General features: G+C 30.7%; 7 protein-coding genes across 8 annotated transcripts; 3 read left to right on the plus strand and 4 right to left on the minus strand.

Moving 5' to 3' along the window:
* The first annotated feature begins 3,016 nt into the window (after positions 1 to 3,016).
* On the plus strand, positions 3,017 to 6,280 carry PGAP5 (Per1-like protein PGAP5). Its single transcript, XM_076414895.1, has 7 exons — positions 3,017 to 3,218; positions 3,275 to 3,624; positions 3,679 to 3,845; positions 3,898 to 3,983; positions 4,043 to 4,177; positions 4,231 to 4,362; positions 4,476 to 6,280. Exons 1-7 carry the CDS (start codon positions 3,120 to 3,122, stop codon positions 4,617 to 4,619), a joined length of 1,113 nt encoding a protein of 370 aa, XP_076271010.1. The 5' UTR covers positions 3,017 to 3,119; the 3' UTR covers positions 4,620 to 6,280.
* On the minus strand, positions 4,625 to 5,565 carry LOC143202917 (cytochrome b5). The gene is made up of 2 exons (XM_076414919.1): positions 5,377 to 5,565; positions 4,625 to 5,021 (listed from the first exon to the last, which is right to left on the minus strand). The coding sequence occupies exons 1-2, from the start codon at positions 5,563 to 5,565 to the stop codon at positions 4,836 to 4,838; spliced, it is 375 nt and encodes a 124-aa protein (XP_076271034.1). The 3' UTR covers positions 4,625 to 4,835.
* Positions 6,281 to 6,526: 246 nt separating the features above from the next.
* Glg1 (Golgi apparatus protein 1) lies at positions 6,527 to 12,941 on the minus strand. The gene is made up of 10 exons (XM_076414868.1): positions 11,600 to 12,941; positions 11,380 to 11,530; positions 10,971 to 11,166; positions 10,469 to 10,921; positions 10,140 to 10,416; positions 9,894 to 10,079; positions 9,520 to 9,815; positions 9,212 to 9,459; positions 9,058 to 9,161; positions 6,527 to 6,940 (listed from the first exon to the last, which is right to left on the minus strand). Exons 1-10 carry the CDS (start codon positions 12,761 to 12,763, stop codon positions 6,764 to 6,766), a joined length of 3,252 nt encoding a protein of 1,083 aa, XP_076270983.1. The 5' UTR covers positions 12,764 to 12,941; the 3' UTR covers positions 6,527 to 6,763.
* Positions 12,942 to 12,992: 51 nt separating this feature from the next.
* LOC143202912 (inosine triphosphate pyrophosphatase) lies at positions 12,993 to 13,714 on the minus strand. Its single transcript, XM_076414915.1, has one exon. It carries the CDS (start codon positions 13,712 to 13,714, stop codon positions 13,157 to 13,159), a length of 558 nt encoding a protein of 185 aa, XP_076271030.1. The 3' UTR covers positions 12,993 to 13,156.
* A 133-nt stretch (positions 13,715 to 13,847) lies between these two features.
* Positions 13,848 to 14,894, plus strand: LOC143202913 (calcium and integrin-binding protein 1). Its single transcript, XM_076414916.1, has 4 exons — positions 13,848 to 14,045; positions 14,115 to 14,362; positions 14,419 to 14,617; positions 14,668 to 14,894. Exons 1-4 carry the CDS (start codon positions 13,960 to 13,962, stop codon positions 14,687 to 14,689), a joined length of 555 nt encoding a protein of 184 aa, XP_076271031.1. The 5' UTR covers positions 13,848 to 13,959; the 3' UTR covers positions 14,690 to 14,894.
* Positions 14,734 to 15,515, minus strand: LOC143202915 (oligosaccharyltransferase complex subunit ostc). The gene is made up of 3 exons (XM_076414917.1): positions 15,300 to 15,515; positions 15,170 to 15,243; positions 14,734 to 15,118 (listed from the first exon to the last, which is right to left on the minus strand). Exons 1-3 carry the CDS (start codon positions 15,436 to 15,438, stop codon positions 14,882 to 14,884), a joined length of 450 nt encoding a protein of 149 aa, XP_076271032.1. The 5' UTR covers positions 15,439 to 15,515; the 3' UTR covers positions 14,734 to 14,881.
* Alg9 (alpha-1,2-mannosyltransferase Alg9) lies at positions 15,511 to 18,277 on the plus strand. 2 transcript variants are annotated; one of them, XR_013007244.1, is made up of 8 exons: positions 15,511 to 15,851; positions 15,909 to 16,075; positions 16,134 to 16,326; positions 16,382 to 16,581; positions 16,633 to 16,910; positions 16,966 to 17,296; positions 17,348 to 18,015; positions 18,138 to 18,277. XR_013007244.1 is itself a non-coding variant. In XM_076414874.1 (7 exons), the coding sequence occupies exons 1-7, from the start codon at positions 15,754 to 15,756 to the stop codon at positions 17,884 to 17,886; spliced, it is 1,806 nt and encodes a 601-aa protein (XP_076270989.1). In that variant the 5' UTR covers positions 15,513 to 15,753; the 3' UTR covers positions 17,887 to 18,277. The 2 variants fall into 2 exon arrangements, 1 of the variants encoding a protein (XP_076270989.1); XM_076414874.1 differs by having other exon boundaries at positions 15,513 to 15,851; positions 17,348 to 18,277.
* The last annotated feature ends 157 nt before the right edge of the window (positions 18,278 to 18,434 follow it).

Below are 18,434 nucleotides of genomic sequence, written 5' to 3' on the forward strand. Positions count from 1 at the left end.
TTTCAATTTAACATACAGTCCAGTGTGTCACACCTCGTCGAAGGCGTGAGATATAACGAGAAAAGCATTTAGGTATTTATTAATTTTGTTTACCAATCTATGTATTTGTTCTGTTGTTCCGTGTTTATTACGGAAGCCAAATTGATAGTTCGGAATAATAGTTCTCTCTTCTGCGATTATTTTGAGGCCTTTAATGTATAGTTTTTCAAAAAGTTTAGAGATCACAGGTAACGAGCTTATAGGACGATACGAGGAGACATTTTCTGATTTTTTCCCAGGTTTAAGAATCATCATATAAGACGTCTTCAGTCACAAACACACGAAGAGAAAAATTATATATATAATAGATATTAAAAATTATCCACTCACAGTATTTTAAAAGAACATAAACTTATGCTTTTATCACAGTAATTGTTTAATTCTAAGAAATAAAAACACGAACTTACTGTAATATACATTTGCACTCTCCATATAGTATCAACGCACGTCATCAAAATGTATGACGTCGGCACGTCGCAATGTTGCCGCATTAAATTGGACTTTTGGTTTGCAATATTTGTTGGATTATAACCACCAATTATTATCATTAACGTTTTAAAGAATTTTGTATAGATTTAGTTTCTGCTTGTTTTCAACTAGTGTAAAATTAGGAGAAAAAAACGAATTTTACATTTTTACAAACTGCATTTGGCAGTACATTCTATACATATATTTTTACACTGTAATATGGCGTAAAATATCACAATGATTTCTATTAAGATTACTAAAATAGAAATACAGTTTGCCATAGCTGTTGTAGTGTCTACAGCTGATGATGCTGATTTTGCTGACAAAACATGGGCATCTAATTATCTTTTTGATAATCATTGTTCAAAGTCTCCATATATTTCTCTTGAATTAACCTATAGGTACATTTTAAAGTACACGTTAAGCAGTAAATTCACTAAGTGAAAAACCCAAAAAGTTGACGTGGTTATAATAAATCTATGTACATACCTAATACTTAAACAATTTATTTATAATCAAATTTCGCGATTTTATTATACCCTTCAAACAAAATAATCAATAATTCCGTTACAAAATTGTGGATAATATCAGAAACTGTTTCATCTATTACGTCGTTCGATGAAACCAATAGATAAATTAATTTATTAAAACCAATTATATTATTAGTCAATTATAATAGTAATATAGTATGAAATCTTATATTTATCTGAGTTTATCATTGAAAATAACAGTACATTTGTTTTACTTTGCGGTTTTCCCTTTGAACTCTTTCAAATTATTTTTAAAAAGTTTAATATTTTCCACAGTTACATATATCGATGCTCTCTTATCATTAGGGCACGAGCATGACGCGGCATGAGGCTAAAGTGCATCTTGTATCTCTACAATTGTTTTTTTAATGTGACACTGATAGCATTCGATAATATTTTATTCATATAAAAACTTTTTATAAATTTTGTTTTTTTCGTTTCATTGACATTGACATTTAATAAATACAAATATTATCAGTGGACTGTAACTTTTTAATGAGTTAAACCTACGTACTAATAAATAATAAACCTGATCGATATCGTCAACCCTTCTGTTAGCAGCAGCGTAGGGTAATTATCCGCGACAAGAACAAATAGCTCCAAGTAACAAACGTTCGCTTCAGGTCTCAAACCTAAACAAATAGAAATTGCGATGACGATATTGACCTACTTCTAACTCTTCCAATGACGGCCCGATCGATAAGTTCCCATATTTATGTATAATATGCAATATCATCGGCTACCGATATTTTGACTACGCATATAATGGAGGAATAGAAAGTAATTTCGCTGAATGGAGTCGGAGAGAGATGAATATTGACCGGATAAAAATAGAACAAAGTCAGAGTAGTCCAAGAAGTCATGGCCAAAAATAAGCTAATTCTCTAATAAAATCGTGAGCGTAATATAAAATATAGCGCTTATACCAATGCCATTGCCATTGCATTGCCGGTTACCAAATCGTATTGGCTATTATTTCATCGCTACACTATACAATTGCTCTGTCAAATAATCACTGATATTTTATATCAATTATTTAATAACCAATGAAATTAAATAAATATCATTTCACCCATCTGCTCCATTAATAAAACCAGCCATTAACATATTTAATAGTGAACAGAAAAAAACACAATAAGTTCTCCATAAAGTACTTTACTTATCACGACAACAATACCTTCTTGGTTTAAATATCACTAATTTTGACATGAAAATATCTGTCAATGTCAAAAGTAATAGAACACCCAAAAATTCTAAACATCTTACCCTAGCAGATTACATTACAAATTTCTTATTTTAGGTATATTTATCGCTTAAAAACGTAAATTACTAAGTTGTATACAATAATTAACTGTTTATTGTTAACGTAAATGAAAAAACATTTTTAAACAACTATACAAAATGTCATATTTTATTTTATATTAACTTCTAATTAAGACAGTTTTCATTTTTTCATTTCATTTCATTCCAATATTTTCATTTTTCCTAATGAATTAATACAATTGCGGATTACTATAAGCTAATAAAATTATGAATGGAGAACAAAAACAAAATATTATCAAAACATTTTTCAAATAAATTACGTCTTACCGACATAGTTATATCATAATTTGTCTATTATTTATATAGTAGAAATTACTTTACGTTTGTTCGGTTATGATAAAACATTTTATTTTTAAATAAATATCAGTATATATGGTGTCATCTGTTGAGCATTGATTAAACGTCAAGTAATATATTACAGTTTTCATTTATGTGCTATCTTATTTTAAAATATGACACAAATTACATCTCCACAGGAAAAAAAATATCTATGTTGCTTTCGTAATCATACATGTATGCGAATGTCGGCTAATACATTTGTTATTAACTATATATATGCATTTTTTTGCAATTTTTGTTTTTTTGATATCGATGAGTGATATGCAACTATCCAATCATTTGATGTTTTTATTCGACTGTTTCCATCACTAATGTGAAGTGTCATTTTTATTTGAAAATATTTTATATAGGGATTAAGATAATTAAGAATTTAAATATGTAAAAGTATTTAATGCCATTTTATAGATATAACTTTTCTCAATGAGACTAAGACTAATACATTTAATAAAAATATTTGTAGGTTTATTATTCGTATTTCTATATTGCGAATATTTAATATATTACTTGGTACAAATGAAGGTTTGTATTTGTTTATATTTTGTAGGAAATAGTATATTTACGACATTATTTTTAAGTGTTCATGGCCTACGTTAGATCCTTTAAATGAGGATATTTCTATTAAACAATCTGATGAAGCAATAAAAGTTATGATAATAGCAGATACACATTTGCTAGGTAGTCTAAAAGGCCACTGGTTTGATAAAATCAGGAGAGAATGGCAGATGTATCGGGCCTTTCAAACAGCTATGCAGTTACATAGTGCCGACATAGTTTTTGTATTAGGTGATTTACTTGATGAAGGATCGTTCTGCAGTGATGCAGAATTTCAGTATTATATTGGTCGATTTTATAGTTTATTTTATGTACCAGATACAACTCAGATGCATATAGTTGTTGGTAATCATGATATCGGTTTTCACTATAGGTAGTTTTATTTTACAAAAATTTATTATTATTATTCTTATATATGTAATTATAGAATTCATCCCCATTTAACAAACAGATTTAATAAAGCCTTTAAATCATCACCTGTGCAGTTAATAAGTATAAAAGGTGTAAATTTTGTCTTGATCAACAGTATGGCCTTACAAGGAGATGGGTGTTTTTTGTGTAGACCTGCCGAAGAAGAATTAAACAAAATTGAAAGTATGTATAAATATTTTACTATTATTCTATATTTGTTTTATGTTACTTGTAGGAAGTTTATTGTGTGCCCAAAATTTAACTGCAAAATGTAATAATATTTATAAATTAGCAACTTACAGCAAACCTATAATGATGCAGGTTTGTATAATTTAGTTTTAAATTATACTACCCAATAACAATTGTAATTTATATCTTAGCATTACCCATTGTATAGAAAATCAGATATAGAATGCTTTGATTTTGATGCAGCACCTGTTCGAGAAAAGGAAGAAATATTTAGGGAGACATGGGACTGTCTAAGCATGGAGGCAACATATCAGATACTGAAGCAAGTAAGAGTTAAACATGTATAAAACTAGTAAGATAAAATGTTGATTTAATACAGGTAAAACCCAGATTGGCTTTTTCTGGACATACACATCATGGATGCACTAGAAACATGCCTTTTGGAGATGGAATTGAAATCACTATACCCAGCTTTAGTTGGAGGAATAAAAATAACCCGAACTATGGTTTGGTAAGTAACCTATGGCATATACCTAAAATTACTGAAGTGTTGTAATTTAATTTTCTTAGAATATCTTAAATAAGCATTTATTTCATCTGATTTTTATGTAATTTTTGTTTTAGGGGGTTTTTACAGCCAATAATTATGCATTCATAAAATGTGAGATGCCTAAGGAATCAGATGTAATTTTCTATTATATAATAGGAGTTATCGGTACAATTTTCTGGGTCTTTTTAAAACCTGTTATGTGGAATCTTTATCATTAAATATGTATAGTTTTAATGATATTAAAATCAGTTTTGATTAATATTATTCAGGTTACGTTTATTTAAATAATAATTTAAACAAAATATATTAAGAATAAATATCAATAACTTACAATGAATACAGATATTAAAAATACTGACTTACTATATAAACTATTACAGAAGTATAATACTGTAGTACTGAATGAATGGTGATATTTCTAGGGATGAAAATAATTATTCGGGTATATCTGACAGCTTGATACCCCCTGGCTTCCTGAATAATCTTTCATTTATCGGGAGTTCCCCAATCATATATTTACTGAGTGACTGTAGCGCTTTTGATCCATGTTCAGCGCCCCGAAAGGCCATAGTCGCATCTCTGCCCGCGTGTTCCATTAGTACTTCATCACCACCAGGATGCTGCAATAGTAGAATTTGTTTCCTGTTATTATGGTTTTTCGATTAAAGATAAATAATTGCTGAATGTTATAATGTGTGAATTTATATAGTTTCATCATTAAAAGGTCAATACTAATTGCGATTGACCTCACTTATACGGAATTATAGGAATGTGTTATTTTTATTTAACATACAGACATTCTGTTTATTAATAACAATAATAATAAATTTTTGTCAATATAAATAATTTAATTAATTCCATATGAATGATTATTAATGATGTTAATTAACTAGTAGATGAAGGACTCATGAAAACGAATGAATCATTCATTTGTTTGTTTTCGGATGTGTCAAAATTAAATAAAAAAATATTTACCTCGTCAATGAAGTTTGTTACATCATATACGCGGTCGTAAATAACAACCCAACAGTCATTAGCGTTGTCATGCCACGACACTTCTTCCATGCTAATTTCCTTGGAGTTGTCTTCGTTGGAGAAATTGTGTGATATGGGCGTGAAACGAAATTGTGGAATAACAAAGTTAAATGCGGTTGCATTTGCCATTTTGTTTCAAGTTACGTTGAACGAGAAAAAGTGAATTTACTGCACTGAAAGCAACACTCTGATTGATAAATGAAATGTGTACCAGCCAACTTATATACTAACTAATCTTGCATGATGAAAGATTTTAAGCTAATGAGCTAACTCGATTATTTTGCAATGCTCTTATCGGGTTTCGAGTCGAAGTAACATAATTCCGTATATATTATTGATCTTTTTTTCCAATAATGCAATAATATACTAAAAAAACTTGAAAATTGATCCTGATTTGACCTATAGGTTTACAAATTTTTATTTGAATTGCTTTTTTTTCCTCTTAGCTCTAAAAAGCTTATTATTTCATTACGTATTTGTAAATAGGTATTAGAGTTGGTAACACGCTTCTAAAGGTTCTTACAAAAAAAGATGTGATATCTTTCGGTTGATGATGCCTTTTTCGGTTACAGGCAATATTTTTAAGCCGTTAATTTTAAAATGTCTAATCATTTGTTTATAAAAATATATGGCCTTTTTGATTCTAAATTTGTCATGTGTGTTAAAGAGCATTATTTATCTATATTCGTACGTCCTAATTTAAAATTGTTTAGCAAGCAGTAATTAACTATTTACGCATTATGAATATTAAATCGTTCAATAAATTGAAAATATTAATTTTTGTCAAGAAATTTTTAAAAAATGTTAAAAAACAGAACAGAAAATACAATCCCATTCCACATTTTTTCTGTTATTGTTTTTGTTCGTTTACTAACCTACGTCACTCTTTTTGTTTAAAATAGATTATTTTTCAAAATAAGTAGTTGATATTATTCATGTGTTGGGTCTGGTCGTTGCTGTATTGTTTCTTAAGTGTGATTGTGAAAAAATGACGTACCACGTGACGCTATAATGTTGCCGAAGCTTATCAATACCAGAAAACAAATATATACATTATTATTCGTTGACAAATGTCGAAATTAAAGTCGTATTCGTAACTTTAACTTTATTCAATTTAATATTTCGTTAGTTCTCACATAATGATCAGGAAATATAATTCATGACAAATAATATAATTAAAAAAAAACTAATAATAATGATGCCCATCAGTCAACACAGTTTTGTTAGAAATTAAGCAATATTTTTATACATTATATATCACATTTCCCTAAAGTTATTTTGTTATTTAACAATGAAAAATTAATTTATCGGATTACCATCGAAATAATCACTTAGATTTCAGTAACATATATTTTCTCTGATTGAACTTGCCGCACAAAATCCCTACGGTAAAAATGACTCCAAGGAACATAACTATAATGAAGAAAAAATATTGTTTAGATGGCGACGTGATCACTTCGCTGTAGAGTTGCTGAAAGTTTTCTGGAGGCGCTACAGGTGCAAACTGCAAAATACATTTGATTATTTTACGGAACGATATCAAAACAGGTTTTTTTTCAATAAAGACGGTTCGATGTTGGCATCTGTTTAACGTTTTGTTTATTATTTAGTCGCTGGAAATGGAGTGCAATGGAAAGATTAAAGACTACAGGGAAAACTACTGCTAAACTGAGACGACAAATTGAATTTATGAATATATATTAATCCCAGTAAGTTTTTACGTATTTCACTGCATTTTTCTATGTTTTTTTTAAATTCTATGATTATGTGTTTACGGTTCGTTAATTTCTTTTATGTTTATGTTATAAATTTTGTTTTATATTAATAATTTTTATGAAATTCATTAAAAAAATAACAAAACACTAGATGAGACGATTAATATGAGTTTATTTTAGTCAAAAGCAGGAATAAAATGATAATTCTAGATGTGACATCAATAAAATTACCAGAATAGAGCAATTTTGAATTCTCACATAATGACAGAGAATGTAAAATATAATTAGTTATCTAACACTCTTTCTTGCAGTATGTTAATGTTTTCAATACGTCACTTAAAAGCTTTTAAGAAAGGTAGTAAATCTGAGAAACATGAATATCTATCGATACCATTCTAATTTTATTTTGAGTTGTTTTTTAACTTTTAATTTCACTAATTGCCGTAACATATTAAAGAGGAACAATATCGTTAAATTTATTTGTCAACGAAATGACGTGTAAACAATAAAAACGTCAAACATAACCAAACTAAATTGAAATGTTATTCATTTTATTCAAATGGGCCTGCGCTCAACCAGCCAATCATATATTATATCTTGTTCACTTCCCTGTAGTCTAAAGATAGACGATTGAGTGGCAGCGGCACGTCCAGATGAATGAAAATCCAAAAAATGAATGAAATGAACTTTGTTATCAAAATGAGTACCCGTTAGGTTCCAAATTTTGGGGAAAATTATTTTTTTTTGTACAATTTTGGATGAATGGCTGTGTTAACAAAGATAATTATCTTATTGAATAGACTTGTGCAATTACATTCAATATATATCAAACATTGGTCAAATTCAACTGGATCTATACGGCAAAGTCATTAAAAATTGAAGAAGCCGCTGTGGACATTTGCCATATATGGATCTTTAAATAAAATTATTTTGCCAACATCCCCCGTACAGCTTGTTTTAACCACTTTCAACATCGACCCACCCTTATTGGACATCAATAAGGGCACGATTAAAATTAACACATGGGCTGAAAAGTCCCGGGTCTAACATATAGATGACGCTAGTTTTATTGTATTCGCCGTTTTTTTCAGTTAGTACTAACCATCAAAAGAAAGCTGTTAACATTTCATGATATTCTATTCATAAGTTTGTGAGTTATTGTGCTAAGACCGACATCACTTTTGTTATTTTCAAAGAAATGGATCAAAAACAATTTCCTGTTTTAATTTTACACTGCTTCTTGATGGGAAAATTACCGTTCAAGCGAAGCAATGGCTTGAAAAGGACTCCGCTCCATCAGAAACACCAATAAAACGTTGGTTTGCTGACGTGGTTGTAGAGACACCGATAATACAGAATGCAGTGGACGTCCAAATAAGGTGGTAACACCAGAAAACATGAAAAAATCCACAAAATCGTTTTGAATGATCGAAAAGTGAAGTAGCGTGAGTTAGCTAACATCGTAGACATCAAAAGAACGTGTTGGTTTTATATCGCATGAGCATTTGACCATGAGAAAGCTCCGTTCAAAGTGGGTGCCGCGTTTGCTCACTGGTGACCAAAAACAAGAACGTGTTGATGATTCTGAGCAGTGTTTGGTAATGTTTAAACGCATCAAATCGGAATTATTGCGTCGATATGTGACAATGGATGAAACATGGATCCATCACTTCACTCCGGAATCAAAACGACCGTCATCAGAGTGGACAGCAACTGGTGAGTGACCTATTTTGAGGTAGAAAATAAATCGTTCCACAATAGTGATGTTGAAATGTTAGAGCCGCGTTGGAATGATTGTGTGGCTCTTGATAGAGATTATATTAATGAATAAAATCAATTTTGAACAAAAAAAAAACGCGTTTTCTTTGCTATTGCCGAGACCTTTCAGCTCATGTGTTATACTCACTTGTGCAGCATTTTTATACATTTGCAGCCTTTTCTGTAACATTTTTTTACACTTGGGAGATAATGTCTTCTTATTTTCCAACATAGTTTTCAAACAATGTATATCTAAAACATACAGATTACACAAAAGATTTATTAAATGTTGATTAGTTTACGTCGTCCATTTCCTTGCGGAATATCTATACAGAAATTTAATAAATCCAAAGCACAGGCACTTTGTAGCATAGGATCTACTTGAATATCCGCCTGGGACTCTTCAATCATGTTGGCAACCTCAATTTTACATTCGGGAGTTTGAATTCTATTACTAAGTAATGCGTCTTTCAGACACTCTTCGGTGTCCCCGGAATCTTCTCCCTCCTTAGTTTTACATATGGTGGACAGTTCATTAGAACAGACAGTGCTACCAATGAGACGTACATTTAATAAAATGTATATGAAAAAACAACGAGAATAACCATACCTGATTAATGGGTTCAACTCGATATTTAGAGCCTGCTCCTTGAGCATTTCCGACATTTCTTTCTCGCACTTGTTGCTTAAACGCGATAATTTAAATTGTTCTTTTAGACATTTAATTACAACCCCGTTAGTTTCTTTGTTGTGAGCGCTTAGTAGGCTTTTACAGAATTTGTTTATGTCCATATGACAGTTCTGTTGTAAGGATGGATTCAATTGATAATTCGAGTTTTGTTCGTTTATCCTGTGTACTACTATAGCCCGGCACTTTCTATTGAAACCTTTCTCGTCTTTGTTTTTCTGCAATTTTAAGTATATCGCAAGGAAACATAATCACTGGATATCATCAAAAGTACTGCATATGTATAAATTGCTCACCCTAAGACATTCAAACACATTTTCTTTATCATGATGGGTACAGAACTGCTCTATCGCATCGGCACACAATGTTATCAAAGCATAGTCCGAAGTGTTATCAAATATTTCTTGCTTCTTAACTTTGAACACCTCCTTCTCACAACTGTTACTAAGTTTGTTATTCACAGTTTGCAAGCACTCCAGAACCTGCAAGTTAATTTTTATCGAAGCATGAATACACACGTATCAGTGAAAATTTGTGCTTGCCTGTGCGTTTCCTGATGAAACATGAGCACAATACTTTTTAATATCCGTCAGGCATGCATTTTTCAACACTGGATCATAGTCGATGCTTTCCCGTTGCTGAAATAGTTGAGCTTTCAGTTGCTGCTTACATTCGCGAGGTATTTGGCTTTTGATTCCATTTACTGTAGCATTTAGTACTTGCTCACTTAAACATCGAACAACTTCATTCTTTGTACGTGCCGTACCACAAAACCTCATGGCGTACGGCTTACAAGCAGCTTTAAATTTATAGGAAAACCTATGAAAGATGTATATGATTATTTTTACGTAAACACATTTTTAAAATATACCTATAGTCTTTTAAAGAAACAATTTGGAAATGTTCAATGCTTGCCCTACAAGCCTGATTGCTTTTAACAGCTCCTTCATTCTTATGGCTTATCAAACAATCCATAACATCACCTTGATCATTTTTAGCTTCCTGACTGCAAAAAGTATCAATAATTTTGCTGCAATACCTATTTATATACGGATTTAAGTCGGCATATTTAGCTTGATATTCGGTGAATAAGCGTATGTTATATTGGCAGCTCTCATCCAAGTCATTGTAATTTTCTTGAAGACACTGCATCTCCTCACCCTTCTTTACCTTATCGTGACAAAAATTGGCTAAATCTTGCAAGCACGACTCTTCAATTTCCGGTTGAAGGTCAACACTTGCTGCTCTTTGTCGCATTACTCTCCTAACATTTTGGAAACACGACTTTTCTAATTGCATATCCTTATCTTCAGGGTCAATATATCTATAAAAAAATTATTTAATTAATAAAAAGAGAAAATTAAAAGATGTACCTATATAAACAGGGTAAAATTCCTGCAGAAAACCCTGAATCATCATCGGTATCCCAATTGTTACTAGCTGCGCATAATCTACTAGCATCTGATTTACACGCCTTGTATAACTGTGAATCTAGTTCAAATCTTCTAGAAATGAAATATTGTATTTGAATCAATGTATCTTCACAGTCTTCTGTCATATGATCTGAGCCTAAAAAATAATCACATTTTAAATGTTGCCTTCAATTTTACAGTTTGCTAACCATTGCCAAATTTGTTCAGTAAAAAGGATATTTTATAACTATTTATTTTATAACTGTTTTCGACGTGTTAAAACAATAAAAGAATATAAATATTTAAAAGCAAATCTATGAAGTTGAAATCAACACAGGTTGTATTAAGTAAAATATTGTATTTAACCTACCTATGTTATCCATTAAACAGTTCATTACTCTCGCGTCTCCACTACTGATATCTTTGCATACTGTAGATACAACTGGTGAACAAGCTTTATGTAAAACAGGATCTACATTCCAATTTTCACCAACGTCTGTTTTTTTCACCAAGTTTTCTAACTACACAAAAAGTAAACGTTCCAAAAAGAAAAGATGAAAACATAAATATATTTTATAAAAGTAACTTACAGCATATCTACACTTCTTATCAAATTTGCTTTTCTCTTCATTTTGTTTGGCATGTTTCATCAAACAATGTATGGTGATACCACCAGTTTCAAAGCCATTACAGAATACTGAAATCTCCTTTTTACAACTGTCTACAATTTCAGGAGATAATCTATAGTCCTCCATTAAAAATCTTCGATGTTCAACTAATTCTGCTTCACAATCTGATGTTATTTTTGTACCATTCTTAGCAACATTTTCTAAACATAGCAAGATTTGTGCAAGTCTTATTGTTCTATCACTGGATGTTTGTTTACGACAATGTGTTCTCTTGATATCATCCCTACAAGCTCTCATAAGGCCCTTACTAACTCGATAATCTTGTGAAATTAATTTCTCCCTCCTTACTAAGCTTTCTTTGCATTTTTTGTTTAGTTTTTGTGGGTCCTGCCTTGTCAAGCAATGAAATACTTGCCCACTACCTATGGAAAACTCAGAACAATAACGTGAATAATCCTCACCACAATCTAAATACAATTGTTGATCAAATTTTATATTATCTGACTGAAATTCCGACAAACGAAATATTTTTCTTTTACAGTCATCACTCACTTGAAATATCTTTACTTGCAAACAAGCTATTGTATTAATTTGGGAAAGCCCTTGTGAACTAATAGTACCACACTGCAACTTTTGAGCATCCTGTTCACACTCCTTTAAAAAATCTGTCAAAAATGAATTATCTGTAAATGCTATATTTTCAATCCTGCGAATAAGATCTTGACAATTCCTGTTCACTATATTTTCTTTCGCGTTTGCTAGGCATTTAAAATAGGCATCACCATCTTTATCACAATTCAAGGTAGTCATATCGCTTTCACATACAGGCCGCAATCTGCTATTGTCTTTTATAAGCTGATTTGTATGTTCCCAAATTTTTTGATGACACTCAGTCTCTATTGCTGCTAAATTATTTGGATGTAAAGAGTGAAGACATTCCAACATAGGTAAATCATCATTTTCAATTAGATTTTCACAAAACCGTTTGGCGTTTCGGCAACTTGCTTCTTCAAAAATTGTATTTCTGGACCCTCGTTTAAACCTTAGTAATTCATTTGGAGCATCACACAAAACTGGTAGGAATAGATATAACAAACTCCACAAAAAAGTAAACAGAATATCCATGTTGCAAATTCAATGAATATATGTGTAATTAGGTGTGGTTAAATATTGACATGTATACTTGAAGTGTAGTTTAAAACTAAACCCAAAACAATAATATATAAATTACAAGTGTGTATACTTCAAATAAATCTCACAAACTTAAAATCAAATGTCATAATGCGAGGTTAATATTAAATCTGCAAACTTCACTTCATGAAACCAACTTTGTAATTTATTGTAAAAATAGTCATTAGTGTATAAATTTATATTATAATTTTTTGACCAATGTTTGTTATATAATAAATAACATATTTTATAACATAACAACGATTATTAAAAAATATAAACAAATTTTTTTAATCAAAACTTTATTTTGTATTCTAGATATTTCAATTATCTTACAAATATTTTTAACTATTTAAAATGAGCTCTAAATTTGTCCAATGCTTTAAACCGGTGGGATATTTTATTTTTATTTTCTTTTGCCATTTCAGCATAAGTTGTATCATATCCTAATGGTTGAAAACATGGATCCCAGCCAAAATCACGAGGGCCTCTAGGGCTAACTATAACACCTTGTGTCCGGCCTTGAAATAAAATAACATCTGCATTTTCCTCCCCAGAATAATATGCAAATGTACAAACTGCTTCTGCTGTTTTATCTTCATATCCAGCTAACAAAGTAAAGAGACCTTCAGGTCCGAGCTTTTCCAGGAACCACTTAATGTATGGTCCAGGTAACCCTTTCAAGGCATTAAAACACAAACAGGTATCTTCTACTAGCACGGGGCTTTTTATTTGTTCATAAGCGGTTTTGGCCTTCTTAATTGATATCTCGTCAATTTCCCCTTGTAATTCTGGCAAGTCTATTTTTTTACTAATAATTTTTCTAGGAAAGGAACTTCCTAAAATTGCAATCAATTCTTCTAATTTTTTGGCATTTCCGGTTACGAATGTAATTGTTTTATCCATGTTTATTTATAAGAAAATTTATTAAACCCAAAATTATGGTTAATGTATATGTGTTCTTCTTTCAATATTTCTAATTTTGTAAATAAAGAGTGACGTTTCTCTTAGTATTTCTGCTAGATTTAAAAATACGGAAGGTTAACTATAAGCTTTAAAGAAATTTAAACTTTTTTTGAATTATTGAATGGACCACTGGATTTTGCTACAATTAATACAAATATATTCATTTTTGTAATATAACGAATAAAATGGGACAGGCAAAAAGTCAACTTACTGATGAGGAATTACAAGATTATCAAGATCTTACATATTTTACGAAAAAGGAAGTGTTATTGTAAGTATTTGTTATTTGACCACAATGTATGACTAATTGTAATTGACTAAAATTAATTTCAAATCAAAGCGCGCATCAGAAGTTTAAAGCTTTGGCACCAGAAAAAGTTGGGCATAACAAAAATGCAAAATTACCAATGTCCAAAATTCTCCTTTTTCCTGAATTAAGTGTTAACCCATTTGGAGAACGAATATGCAAAATTTTCAGTTCCAGTCAGGATGGTGACTGTACATTTGAGGATTTTCTAGATATGATGTCAGTTTTTTCTGAATCTGCTCCAAAATCAGTAAAAGCTGAACATGCTTTTCGAATATTCGGTTTGTAAAAATACTTCAGATGGTATGTAATCATTCTATAATAATTAACATTACAGATTTTGATGGTGATGATATGCTTGGATCATCTGACTTAAAGCAAGTTATTAATAAATTAATTGGAGAAAATAAATTAAGTGAATCGGATATTAATATGTTAGTTCAAAATATTCTAGAAGAAGCTGATTTAGATGATGATGGAGCACTCTCATTTGCAGAATTTGAACATATCATTGACAGGTCTTCAGACTTCTTGAAGTAACTTATTTTATTAATTAACACTCATATATTAATATCAAAATTTTTAGCTCATTCCAAATAAGATTATAATAAAATGTCTACATGGACATTGTGATAAAAGGTAAATGAAATACTTATATAAAAAATCATTGAATCTCATTTTATTTATTAACCATTACTTTTTGTCTTATGATATTATTAAGTATAAATGTTTAGAAAAACTGATCTATAATATTAGCTTTATTATTTGTAAGAACAATATAAAATAATTAAATATAAAAATCAGTTTTGAAGATATCCAGGCAGTTTCATTCGCATAAATATCCATGTAGTGAAAAACGATACTAATATACATATAAATCCGATTGTTGTCATGAGATATTTATTTAACTTTGGCATGGTGGGGCTGTGAACATTATCTAAAATAATAAATCCTAGTCCGCCTACAGAAAATAAGAAACTAGATGCTAAACCTTCCATGATATATTGACCATTTACTCTGTAAGGCATGAAAGCTACCTAAAAAACAAATTCATAATCCTTATTTAATTACTTAAAAAATTCTCTCACAGGTCTCGAATGGCCATGCTCATCTGTTGTTGAACCGACACTAGGAGGTTCAACAATCACATCATATATAATTCCTAGTAAAAATAAAATAGACAGTGAAACAGTAAATGTTAATCACAAACAAACTTACCACCGGTTACTAGAAAATAAGAAAATAAAACAATCGAATAAACAAACATCGCAGAAGGTTGTTTGAACCATAATGGTTTTTTTAATTTTATGTGAGGTATTTCCAGAATCGCAAAAGGAAAAGTAAAAAATTGTTCCATGGTAAAAGTTAATGTTTCCGGCTCAATATCATAGAATATTCCTTATACGTCAACTAAGTTTATGCTCTAACCATACTTTTTATTATTTTGACACGGTCGCCACAGTTGTCGAAAATTGATCTGGTAATTTTATCAATATATCTCTTTCTAGCTCGTTTTTCTATACGAGAGAAAAAGACAATCAGCTAGTGTGATTTTACTTTTGAAAAGGTTTGGATATAAAAATGATTTTTCCGTATCTTCATGATAAAAGTAATCAAGAGACAATGTTGTCAAGCTGATAATTTAAATTCTTATTGGAAAATATTCTGAAATATGGTGAAGAATAATCCATCTTTTCGGTTAAGACAACAAGCTTCTCAAAGAAACTTTAAAAAAGATTCCGGCAAAAAACCGAATAAAATATCACCTTCGTAAGTGCCAATTAGGCACCAATTTCAGTAATTCAAATGTAGAATATTTGCTTTTAGAAAGAATGATAAAAAGCCAGTTGAACATGTCACCGATAATCTCATTTTCCCAGGAGGAGATACAGCCTTTAAGGTTTTAATGTCAGCTCGATTTTGTGCTGCTATTTGGTCCCATATCACTGATTGTGACGAGACATTTAATTACTGGGAACCTACACACTATCTCGGTAAGTTGAGGCTTTAAATGTATATAACACACAACTTGTTATGTTATTAACATTGCAGTATTTGGTAAGGGCTTACAAACATGGGAATACAGCCCACAATTTGCATTACGATCTTATTTTTACTTAATGGTTCATGCAACACCCGTTTGGATTTATCATAAGCTTTTACAACCAAATCCATTACTCATGTTTTACTTTTCAAGATGCCTTCTTGGTTTAGCTTGTGCCTTTACTGAAGTATATTTTTATAAGTAATTCTTTTTAAATAATAAGATATGAAAAGTTTTTAATTCTAATCTGTTTTAGAGCAATATGTAAAGAATTTGGAGTTCATATAGGTAGAATATGTTTAGCATTCCAACTGATCTCCCCAGGACTATTTATTTCTAGTACCGCATTTTTACCATCAAGTTTTGCAATGTATACTTTTACTGCAGCATGTGGAGCTTGGTGGCAACAAAAGTATGCATTAGCAATATTTTTCACAGCATTAGGTTCTATACTGGGTAGGTCAATTCTAATATTGAGTGTACAGTTATTTAATGTAATGATTTAAGGTTGGCCGTTTGCTGCACTTCTTGGAGTACCAATAGTTTTTGACATGTTGGTTCAAAAAAAATTATACTCAGATTTTATTTTATGGTCCATACTAGCAGGATTATCTATTGGATTGCCTATGATTTTCGTAGATTCTCTTATATATGGCAAATTAGTTATTGCTCCTTTAAATATAGTGAAATATAATGTGTTTGGTGGTGCTGGCCCAGAGTTATATGGAACTGAACCATTTTCATTTTATTTGATCAATGGATTTCTAAATTTCAATATCATTTGGGTAAATTATTTGATACTATAACGTTAACGTTTGTTATAATTCGGATTTGTCGCAGGTTTTTGCTTTGATAAGCCCAATTGCAATAATGTTAAATTATTGTTTTGTACCATCGAAAAATAAGAGCACTCTGCATTTACCATATTGGTTATCGTTAAGTCCAATGTTTTTATGGTTGCTGGTATTTATGACACAGAAGCATAAGGAAGAAAGATTCTTATTTCCTATATATCCCATGATTTGTTTAGCTGGCGCCATTTCAGTGGATATAATTCAGAAGCTACTTTTTCGATGTTGGAATTTGATTAAGAAAATGCCTTATGGCACTCATTATTTGGATAAAACTATGTTTGTCATGGTAGCTTCGATGGGTATTGCATTAATATTAGGTAATATTTTATTCACGAGGACTGTTCATGTGTTATCTTAAATATTTTCAGGGGTATCTAGGATTGTGGCTCTCTATAAAAATTATCATGCACCTCTAGATCTTATGATGGAACTCAATCGTTACCCTCTAGAAGTCAATGTACCTGAGCATAGTCAGATTCACGTTTGTTTCGGTAAAGAGTGGCACAGATATCCGAGCTCATTTTTCTTGCCAAATAAAAAATGGAATATACATTTTATTAAATCGGAATTTGATGGAATGTTACCAGCTCCTTATTCAAGTCTACCGAATGCTACTAAGATTATCCACGGACATTTCAACGACCAAAATCGCGAAGAGCCCAGTTTGTACTTTAATGTCAGCGATTGTCACTTTTTGTTGGACTTGGATTTGGGTAAAGAAAGTGATTTGGAACCAAATTACACGAAGAGGACGAATCAGTGGAGAGTGGTGGCCAGCTATAAATTTTTGAATGCGGAAGAGTCAAACAAATTTGCTAGAGCGTTTTATATCCCATACCTTAGCGATAAACATCTTGTCTTCGGAAATTTTACTCTCATGCAATCGATTAAGAATAAGATTAAATAATTATCGTGGTGTCAAAGAAAATACGTCAGTATTGCGAGTAAAAACATAAATAGACTGGTAGATAAGATAGGAGTAAGAGTAAATTCAAATTAATCTTAATTTTTACTTGTATCGAGGCGAAAATACAAGGTGTTGTTATTAGAAAGGTATTAATAAAAAAATTACCTTTTGTGGAATCAGTTTGTTTTAAGGTACATAATTAAAAGGTAACATAACAAAAACAACTTGAAGCTGTATGTTGTAAACTGAAGTGGTATATTGAAGATGTATCAACGAGATTTTACATTAATTCTTGTTTTAACTGATAACTGATATTAACTTTTTTTTCATAGAGTACAAAAAATGTTTAAACCATGAATTATAATTTTAAATAAAACGAAATAAAAAGTGTCACCAGATATTTATTTAAGTCTACCGAATATAATAAAGTGATTAGAAACAAATGAAGTGAATAGAACGAATCTGTAGAAGGCGATGGACTAGTTACATATTTTTAAATGCCAAAAAATTTAACAAATTTGTTGGAGCTCTTTTATTCCGATCTTTTA

Source organism: Rhynchophorus ferrugineus, unplaced genomic scaffold, assembly GCF_030347505.1.
Source record: "Rhynchophorus ferrugineus isolate W39M unplaced genomic scaffold, kcgeb_rfMv2 rfM9, whole genome shotgun sequence".
NCBI lineage: Eukaryota > Metazoa > Arthropoda > Insecta > Coleoptera > Curculionidae > Rhynchophorus > Rhynchophorus ferrugineus.